The 10,541-nt window shown below is 43.2% G+C and overlaps 1 protein-coding gene across 1 annotated transcript; it reads left to right on the top strand.

Annotated features, from left to right (window-relative positions):
* Window positions 1-978: 978 nt before the first annotated feature.
* Window positions 979-10,054, top strand: egfl6 (EGF-like-domain, multiple 6; the record flags this gene model as incomplete). Its single annotated transcript, XM_080535677.1, has 13 exons — window positions 979-1,052; window positions 2,665-2,771; window positions 3,191-3,283; window positions 3,508-3,627; window positions 3,749-3,868; window positions 4,277-4,411; window positions 4,499-4,621; window positions 5,142-5,204; window positions 5,794-6,033; window positions 8,794-8,868; window positions 8,977-9,075; window positions 9,355-9,620; window positions 9,950-10,054. 13 exons carry the CDS (start codon window positions 979-981, stop codon window positions 10,052-10,054), a joined length of 1,620 nt encoding a protein of 539 aa, XP_080391803.1.
* Between the last annotated feature and the right edge of the window lie 487 nt (window positions 10,055-10,541).

Raw genomic sequence — 10,541 nt, 5'->3', positions numbered from 1 at the left:
ATGCGATGTAAATGTAAACATTAACTTCTCTTGAACTTGGAACATGCATGTGTGAGAGCAGCACTTTAGGGATGGTGCTCATGAGCAAGACATCAAAGGCCAGTGCAGCTGCTAATGACAGACCCTTACATAACTGAGCCCCACAATTAGCTGAGGAGATCCAGCTAATTACTAACAAACACAATATCAGGGTGCAATGTGCAAGATAGGAGTGGCATCATAAAGCAACACATTGGCATACAAAAAACGTCAGGCTCGAAACACAGGTATGTGAAGTGCATCAACCTGATAGCAAATTCTTTTAAGTATAACTGTAAACCCTTAGAGGATATAGTATATCCTGCTGGTGAAGTATTGCAGGAAAAGCGTCATCAATCATGCAAACTTGGATTGTGTTTCAGCGTAGTGATGTCTGAAGCACCCCATAGCAACCCCCACCCCCACCACTCAAGACTCCTTCCCAGCTTACACCCCGGTGTCATTCATTGTAATGACAACCCACCTCTGGAATTTCAGTCGATAGAGAGAGAGAGAGAGAGAGAGAGAGAGAGAGAGAGAGAGAGAGAGAGAGAGAGAGAGAGAGAGAGAGAGAAGAGGACACCCAACATATGGGACTCAGATCATAGGCACTGCTCTGAGTGGTTGAGCTAGAGAGAGAGAGAGAGAGAGAGAGAGAGAGAGAGAGAGAGGGAGAGTGAGAGAGAGAGAGAGAGAGAGAGAGAGAGAGAGAGAGAGAGAGAGAGAGAGATAGAGAGAGAGCACACAGAGGAGTTTTCTGGAGGGGAGTGTGAATGTGTGTGGTGAAACACATGAACTGAGATACTCCATTGAGACTTGTGCCTGGGATCTGTGGCTGAGTGTATGGAGTAAGAGGAAGCCCCTGGGAGGAGAAGTTTGAACACACCAGAGCCAGAGTCAGTCAGCCCAGTGAGATACAGACACCAAGAAAGAGAGCTTCAGTTGTACCCAGTCAAAGACATGCAGCCCTTTACCTGGATCGGTGCACTGTTCTTCCTGTTGTACATTTCCTCTGGGAGTGCAGATGTCAACAGGTAAGTAAATAATCCATCAGTTATATGGTAGGAAACCATCCTTAGATACATCTAATGTTAGTGTATGCAACTGTCTTTGTATCCATTCACTCTGGAGGTCGCAGCAGCTGTAAAGTACAGTGTTTATTGGTGTGGTTCAGCTGTACATTAGAGAATTCAGTAGGGACATTCCATAGCAATGTCAAGAGCACAGCAATGCAAAAAGCAATTGCTACATCACAGAAATTCAGTATAGCCACAGCTGTGTGTGGCTAATGTTGTATAAGGGCAACTTAATGTAACGTGTTAACAGTGTGTTATAGTCGTAATTCAAGTTGTTGAACTATCATGTCCAAAGTTACCTGTTGCTATCTAGGAGATACTGTATGTTATATGGTCATATGTGCAGCTAAAGACAATCATGGCATTGCTAGTTTTATAAACCCAGCATTATAGGAATATTGCATATGTTGTTTCACTATTTGCATAAGGAAACTGTTGTTTTGATGGCATGTATGAACCTTCGGCTTCCTTCCCCTTGGCAATGACTATGCTAGGTATGGGGCTTATGTCTGCTAAATGTGGCACTGCAACTGTTAATAACTGAAGGACACCTGCCACACTCCTGTGGGCTATTCTGGTTGATTTCAATCAGGTCTCAGATTCCTCCAGTCCCCCTGGAGCCTGGGCTGCTTTTAGGAAGCCCCCCGGCCTTCCATCTGGGGCATTTGAGTTTGGCACTGGGGTAGATGTCACAGGGGTCCCCAGATCACTTATATCAACTATAGGCTAAATGTGATCTAGAGAAGGCTTCTCCAGATATGTGCTTTTCAAAAGTAACTGTACTGTGGCCCTTAGGGGTCATTTCATGGTAAGCAATGGGGAAGTGGCACATCGACATCCCAATCTAATTAACAGTTTAAAAATACACATGCAATGCAATCACTGTGTAGGTTATTTCAAATGTGCTGACTTGTTTACAGGTACTGGGAATAACTTTAAGTGTGATCTGATGGAGATCATGAAAACTAGAGGAAATTGGTTCCTGCTTGGGGTATCCATATAACACTTTTAAAGAGTGTCTGATTACATCTAAGTAGAGAGTGTGTACAAATTCCTCCTCTGTAACCTACATCCTGTCAGCTTGTCTGCTCTCCATAGGGAGGGAGCAAGGGTAAACTTTATTTGGCTTGTTTGTTTTCCACGCCACCACCATTAGGGCCATAATTAGATGTGGATGCCTGAAGGCCTGCATTTGGGAGAGCTGAATGATACTCTGTTTGTGTTGATTAAGTCGATTGTCACCTCAAAAACTGATGAGATGAGATGCAAGAGGTTAACTGCAACTCTTTATTTGTGTCATCTGTATCCATTTCATTAGACATCATACATTTGTAAGTTATGACTTTAAATTATGATCATATCATGATCATGATCACGACCGAATTAGATCACATTTTTGACTCAACAATTGCATTGAATCCCTAACCCTAATTTTTAAGAAAACTGGTGACTGGGTTGAAAACAGCAGTGTTTCAAGATTGATCGGATTGATGAAAGTCATTTCAAAGTAATGTCATTTATACTATAGTTATACTGTATGTCACTGACTTGCCCTCTTTTACCTGCAAAGGCACTACAGACAAGTACCTGCCGGAAACCAACCAGGTGTATGTCGCTATGGAAGGAGACTGGAGTGTTGCTATGGCTGGAGAAAGAACAGCAAAGGACAATGTGAAGGTAAGCATCTCAACAACAGAGGGAGATTGATGAGATTGGATAGGATCCTAATCATTTCATTTTCTAAATGACAATTGGATGATTTTTTTTTTTAAAACATTGCTTTGGTTATTGACTGAACTGTATGTTCGCAAAAAGTCACTTGAATATTTCATATTTCACAAATGGATATTCAATGAATGGAAAAATAACGCATGTAAATTGTTCTCCACAAAAACAAAAACAAATGTACTTTTCCTTTTGTGGTGGGGTGTTTTCCTGCCCCAGAAAATACGGTCTAAATTACATCTGGAATAGAAAAAAACTGGCATGTATGTTGAAAAATATGTGGCTTCACTTTGTGTCAGTGAACCTGTGTAACCCTCCCTCTAAACCACCATTGCTGCTGGTGGTATGTCTCCCTGTGAATGCTTTACCAGCTCAGTGCGAACATGGCTGCAAGCACGGAGAGTGTGTTGGCCCCAGCAAATGCAAATGCTTCCCAGGATACACCGGAAAGACGTGCAATCAAGGTCAGTGGGGTCAATAGAATGTGGCAGAGAAATATGGGCCAAAATGGTCTCTTCATGAATATGAACTCACTACTCAGTTCTGTGGCCTGTTTCTGTCATTATCTTCTTTTTTTGGGTTGTAGAAGTCGACTATTGAGTTCAGCAACCACAAAAAAACTTCCAGCAATATCTATCTAAAGATAAAACTGAACTTGTGGAGGATGACTGTGAGAATCTCTCTCTAGATCTGAATGAGTGTGGGCTGAAGCCTCGTCCCTGTGAGCATCGCTGCATGAACACCTATGGCAGCTACATGTGCTACTGCCTCAATGGATACACCCTGATGTCCGATGGATCCTGTGCAAGTGAGTCAAGGTTTCAACCCCTACTGTATTTGAAATCATTTGGAAATATCGAAAAAAATATTGTTCTAAATGACAAGCAGTGTTCAGACATTCATGGTGCTGTGTGTTTGTTTTTTTATAGACTCCAGGACGTGCTCCCTGGCCCACTGTCAGTATGGTTGTGAGGAGGTACAGGGGGAGATCCGTTGTCTCTGTCCATCTGCTGGACTCCAATTGGGGCCAGATGAGAGGTCCTGTGTGGGTAAGTACCACTGACCACATACACTTACCCATAGTGACACTTAACTTAGCAGCTATTTCACACAATGAAGGGGTCAACTTTCAGACACAGCTCTGTAAAGACTCCACTGTGTCTCACATTCCTGGTCTATCTCAAGGCTTTTCACATAAGAACTTAATCGTAGTGTAGCCAGTTGTAGTGTGTAGCCAAGATGTAGTAGTGTGTCCGGACTGTGTTCCCACAAAACTGCTGGAGTTTAGTGGGAAACAGTATTCCATTGTGATGGTAAATCTAAAACTAGTGCCATTAAGCAATGTGGTAATGTGTATCCAAATGATGGATCATATGATTGATGATATCATGGAGAAATCAGAGATAAGTCCATTGCTAACCATTTGCTCCTGTATTCCCCCCTTCATTTTAAACCAGATATTGATGAATGTGTAACGGGAAAGAACCTGTGCCCTTACAACAGACAATGCGTCAACACCTTTGGCAGCTACTACTGCAAGTGCCAGACCGGATTCGATCTGAAGTATGTCAACGGGAAATATGACTGTGTAGGTAAGGTATACATAGGTTTTACGAAGCAAACCATTTGTCATCAATAATTCTGCTGAGAGAGATCCAATCAGCGTAATTCATTTTCAGACCTTGACGAGTGCGCAGCCAGCACACACAAGTGCAGCCACCACGCTGCCTGTCTAAACACTCAGGGATCCTATAAGTGCAAGTGCAAGGCCGGCTTCCGTGGCAGCGGCTTCGACTGCTCCGGTGAGTCCATCAACTGATCTGTTTCACATCAGCTTCATAACACTCTGAGAGTGAGCTGTCATCTTGATAGTCGCTTGTTGACGTACAAGGTGGCCACAACAGGACGGTGTTTATGTTCCCGAGACGAAAATATACCCTTCCCTCATAATATCCGAGAGTCTGCATCTGAGAGGAGACTAAAAAGTCTGTCCGACATCCTTCTTAGTGATTTTACAGTCGCATATTTCATCTGCGCTCTTAAAACATCAGCAAAGTTGAGCACTGCCAAGGCCAGTTTCCTGTTTTCAGACCCCTCTACAGATGTTAGTCAGGCAGAGCGTCTGATTCAAATCACACCTGTGTAAATATCTGCTCGTGTACCAAGCCTAGCCATCTGAAGGACAGAGGCAAGGCAGGGAGCCACAGTGCACTCCCTGAACCAGACACCATCAGTCTCTAGTCTAGCTGTAGGCGACACTGACACAAGGTAAACCCAGGCCACGGGGCTGTGTGTAAATGAAGATGCCTTTATGTTTTGTAGTCAAGCCCTTTTATCAAAGCTCGTGGGATGGAGACAAAGGCAGTGCAGATGATTTCCTCAATGGTGAGATTGTGTGGAATGCAAGGCGCCATGCTTCCTCTGTTCGCACCTTGCCCCATACCCCCCCCGCCCCACCTCTCTCCTCCTCATACCTTCCACATGTGCTTTGTGAACCCCTGTACTCCCCTCCCTCTCTCCAAGGCTCAAGGCTGGCTATGCGTATGTTTGCACCATACACAGCTTGATCTGCGTTGTTGAGCTCAGCATGAAACCATTTGCAATAAAGTCCCTGTGCCTGTGCAGAGAGCAGTAAATTGCATATGCTGTATCTGGCTGTCATGCTTCACATGCATGGTATATGATATTTCCTGTCTTTCATCCCACCCACTGTGCTCATATATCAATATCTACAGATAAAAAGTGTTACAATAAAGGATAATGAAATGTATTTCTATCATTTTGCCAGGTAAGTCACTGAACAAAGATATTTTACAATAACAGCTATGATACATTGTCTTGACACATCATTTTTAATGGCTTACAGTATAAACAAAGTAAACAAAGGTACATCTAAACCTGTCATAGCTAATGCAGGTTCCACTTGTGATCGTAGTTCCAGAGGTAGGTCCTTAACCGTTTCCTTTTCCGGCAGCCATCCCAGACTCCCCAGATAGGCCCAGGATACTGAAGCTGGACAACGAGCAGAAAAACCACATCCCTGAGCCAGAGGTGACCCCTCCCCCTCGGATCCTGCAGCCCTTTGACTATGAAGGTGAGGTCTACATTGGCGGCTCAGAGGAGGTGGGCCAGGAGGACTTCCCTGAGGAAGAGGAGGAGAAGGAAGCTTGGGAGGAGGAGGCCAACCAGCTCCCTCCAAGAGGAGATGTTTTCAGTAAGCCTCCTTTCCCATAGATCCTTCCCACTAATCCAGGCACTTTATGACCACTGTGGGTGGTCCAAAATCTGATTTAACAAACATTAATCCTAAGGACTTTCACACACCATGCTGTTGTGATCTAGAACTCGTATTAATACAGAACAATAATGTAGTTATTTAAACCTAACCAAACAATAAAATAGGTGTATAAATTGTTAGGGTTAGGGATGTTCCTAACCCTAACCCTGTTCCTGGGTGGGATACACAACAATGAAAATGACAGAAGCTTTCAAATGCATAACCAGGCAAAGATAAGAGACATTTTACAGGGTTAAAGGTCTGTGAGAGTTAGTGTACAATGACCTGATGAGCCAGCTGTCCATCTGTCTAGTCTCTCAATTACCCTCTTGTGAAAACCTATATCCTCTCCGGCCACAATCGTACAGATGTCTCCAGTCACAGAGAATTTATGGAGCCCAAGCTCTGGCCTAATTACAGGCACCAAACCTGGCTGCACATTTCTCAGGCCTCAGGTTTCCTGCTTTCCATGCTTGAAGGGAGTCTAGTCTATCTGTCCTCTTATGGAGAATCTCTCATTACAATAATTTGATAGTTACCATCATCTACCAGGGAGTAGTTCCTTTTAGTTTACTACAAGTGCTGAAGTGACTAGTATTTAGGTACATGAACTGTGATATACTGTAGTAAACAGGTTTATTGTTTATTGTTGCTGAACAGTATATATTATAACAAATATCTCAACATTACCTGGACTGATGCTTTTTTCATATGATATTTTACAGTTTTATTCAGAAAGAGTGAAGAGAGTATATATTGAAAAGAAAAGATCTTTGCCTGGAAAGAAAGAAGAGAAGATTATGTCCCTCACTTTTAACTTTAAAGATGTTGCAAAGCTAAAATGTCGTGTCATTCTGACAGAGAGCATTAAGTTGAGGATTACCATTCCACAATGGAAGGTCAGCCCTAAGCCCTGGACCTCAGTGTACCATCTAGACCTGTTGCTTCATGTTCTGCTCTTGAATGATCTCACATCTCTCCTGGGCACTTAGAATAGCTCAGACTGAAAGGCTCATTCTACCATATGCAGGGAATATTCCATGTTATATGTGCTGATAATGCATTTGAGTGAATGCACTGCACCAACAGATTGCTCCATAGTGGTGAAGCTGATGGCACATAACATAGGCTACATACTAAGCCTTAGCCTTACTAACGTTGCCCAAACATACAACATCAATCCATGAGCCAATACTATAATATCCGGTCTCTGTGTTTGAAAGAGTGTACTGTTTCACCCCTGTTTGTGCCTGTTTGTGACCTCTGCAAGGAGAGTAAGGACAAAAAAAGCTGTTATGAACTAAATACTGACTATCCCAGACAGGGTGGGTAGACAGTTAGACATGGGAAAAAGAGCCATCACTCAAACTGTCACCTATGACCAGTTCTCTACCCCTCACTCACCCAGGGCTGGAACACTCTCAAGGTGAGGAACAAAGAAAAAACATTCAGAGATATGTTCCAAATGTTCATTTAAGTTGGACGGTAATGTTATGAAGATATGACATAGAGATAAGAGAGGTCATGAATCCATTAAAGCAATCAAATCAGCATCATATGCCAAATCAGCAATTTGCTCAAAAGACACGTGGCTTCAGTGGGAGCCTATCTTTTGGGATGTTACACACTCATTGTAACGCATGGAATGGAATGAGGAATGGTATCAAACACGTGTCCTCCGATTTCTACCCACATCAGCCTCCCCTGATCCACATACAGCAATGTGTTTACATCATCTTATATTGTAAGATGAAAGCACAGATTGTATACAAGTGGCCAAAGGATTGCTCATACAACGGTATGCCTCTAGTTGAGACAGTATGAAGGCTGCCTTTCGCCTGCTGCTCTTGATCTTTATGAAAACAAGCTTGACAGCAGGCTGAGCCACCTTCAGAACTCAGATAGCAAGAGGAGACAGGCTCCGAGACATCCATCAGCTCCAGGAAGGAATTCCACTCTGCCGACATCTGATTGCCTAGGGACACACACGACTCTCCATAGGCCTGCTCCCCGTGCACTAGGAAGGGGGGAAGGAAGGGAGGGGGGGGGGTGTGAAGACTCCAAGCCTTTTATTATCGTTCACCCCAGAACAGCTGTTGAGCAAACATACTTTACTCTCAGAGAGAGAGAGAGTCTGTCATCAGCCTTCAAATCCTCTCCAACACCAGCACTCTCCGCCTGTGCAGGATCAATTAGCCAAGCCGCCGTACATCTGGTTGTCTAAGGCCACTCACCAAGGGGGAAGTTTGTTGGGAGAGCTTTAAAATTCTAGGGTTACAATATCCTATGGTTGAAATGCACCATCTCCAAAGATAAATGGCAGCAGGGCAGGCTTCCACTTGCAGGTGAAAAGCCCCTGACTGGCTTTTGTTTTATGAGGGGAAATCTCTCAACTGCATGATTTTTGGAATGATCTTTGGGGATCACATATTGTCTGAGGAATGCTAATAACTTAAATATCCTGTTTTGATTGAGCAATACTAAGTACTGTATCTGTTTAGACAACACCTGTGTTGCCACATAGACATATTGTGTATACACAATAAACCAACTACTGAAATGTTATAATCTAAAGCTCACGATATTTTTTGTATCAGTTTGTATCAATTTGTGAATGCTTATATCGTTATTGGGTGACTCCTTAGATGCAGGTGATGCACCATATCTTGACAGTGAGTTTTCCCTCTTTCAAAGCAGGTCCAGAGGAGTTTGAATCAGTATTTGGTCCAGTAACAGAAGTCAAAGAGATTCCCTTAGCTCCAGCACAGGAAGGTAATCCTCAGTGTATTTGTTGTCTCAATGTGATGATAACAAATGCCTTTTTAAAATCCATGCTACTCTTAGAGTAGCTGACCTCTAATGCATCTGTATGTTCTTCAGAGTTCATCATGGATTGCAACTTTGACCAAGGTGCATGTGAATGGGTGCAGGAAAAGGAGCAGGATGACCTAGACTGGAGCGTGGCCTACCATGAAAATGGTAAAATACACTACTACAGTTAGAAACACATCTTACTGTGCATTTAACATTCTCCATGTGGATGCATAGTGTTTTGTCCAATGATTTATAAGTGAAAGGCAATGTTTCACATCCAAATATCCATCTGAATCTAAAGACTGTTCTTTGCTGGGGTTTATCAGTTGATTTGCATTAAAATGGGCTCTTACTGTATCTTAACCTCCATCTATGATACTAATCCTGACCCCCCCCCCCCCCCCCCAACAACACACACACAACACACCCATCCTACCCCCAAAGGTATGGAGTACTACATGGCTGTGAGTGGCGTCCTGGGTGAGAAGAAGGACCAGGCTAGGCTAAAGCTGCTCCTCAGTGACAAGGCCCAGCAGGGCAGCTTCTGCCTGACCTTCAACTATCGCGTGATGGGGAACCAGGTGGGCACACTGAAGGTGCTACTAGACAACATTGTCACAACACCAGTGTGGGAGCAGAGCCGGAGCCGGGGCCAGGACTGGCAGACAGAGCTCCTTACCGTGGCATGGAAGGAGGAGGCCCCGGAATCTGTGAGTCACCATTCCACTGAATCAGTTCAATGCAATGAAATGCAATCCAATTCAATAAAATACAATACAACTTTATTATTCCACATGGGGAACTTAATTTGATCCACATCACAGAATACAAAAGACAAAAGCACAGCACACATTACAAATGTGTTACAAGGATAATTATTTAAATATACTGTATATCACCTTCTAAACACCTAGAAAGATAAGGAACTCCTTAGTGCATTGCTGCTGTCTCCTTAGTGCACTTGCAGTTTTAATTAATAGGTGAAACTCGCTAATGCTTCCTAAAACATGTAATTAATAGCTTTGTTCTCCTTGTGCAGATCATCTTTGAAGCTGAGCGTGGGAACGGTGTCACAGGAGAGATTGGACTGGACAATGTGGTGCTGACCTCAGGCTCTTGTCAAGAAGAAGAAACTATCTTCTAAACTGTTCCACTTCCCATGACCCTAAAAAGTCATAGTCATAGTCATAGTCAACACGCACCAAACTACACCAGTTTAAGGTGCCCTGCCTGTTTAGGGGGACCTGCCTGTGTTTGACAACCACATCAGAGACACAAATGTGTCTCTACATTCAGTTGGCTCTCTCTCTGAGAGAACACACACATCTTCCCCAAAATTAGTTATTTCTCTGTGTAGTGTAATTGACATTTTGTGAAACAAGTATTAGGGAAAGATCATGACTTAATGTTTGGCTCAGTTTAGACACAATGGCATGGAAATCAATCCGATTTGGAGGATTTTAACATTAGTGTGTGCAAGATTCTCACATGTTGACAATAGTCTCCTTTCAAGCAACATTATATTTCCCTTAATTCAGCCACACAAACAAACAAACAGTAAATCCATTAAATTAGGGATGCACCAATACCACTTTTTCAGACCAAGTATAAGTACTTACATTTGGGTACTT

The sequence above is a fragment of the Nansenia antarctica genome (genome assembly GCF_963989245.1).
Source record: "Nansenia antarctica genome assembly, chromosome: 7".
Lineage (NCBI taxonomy): Eukaryota > Metazoa > Chordata > Actinopteri > Argentiniformes > Microstomatidae > Nansenia > Nansenia antarctica.
This window is presented reverse-complemented; position numbering and strand designations above follow the sequence as displayed.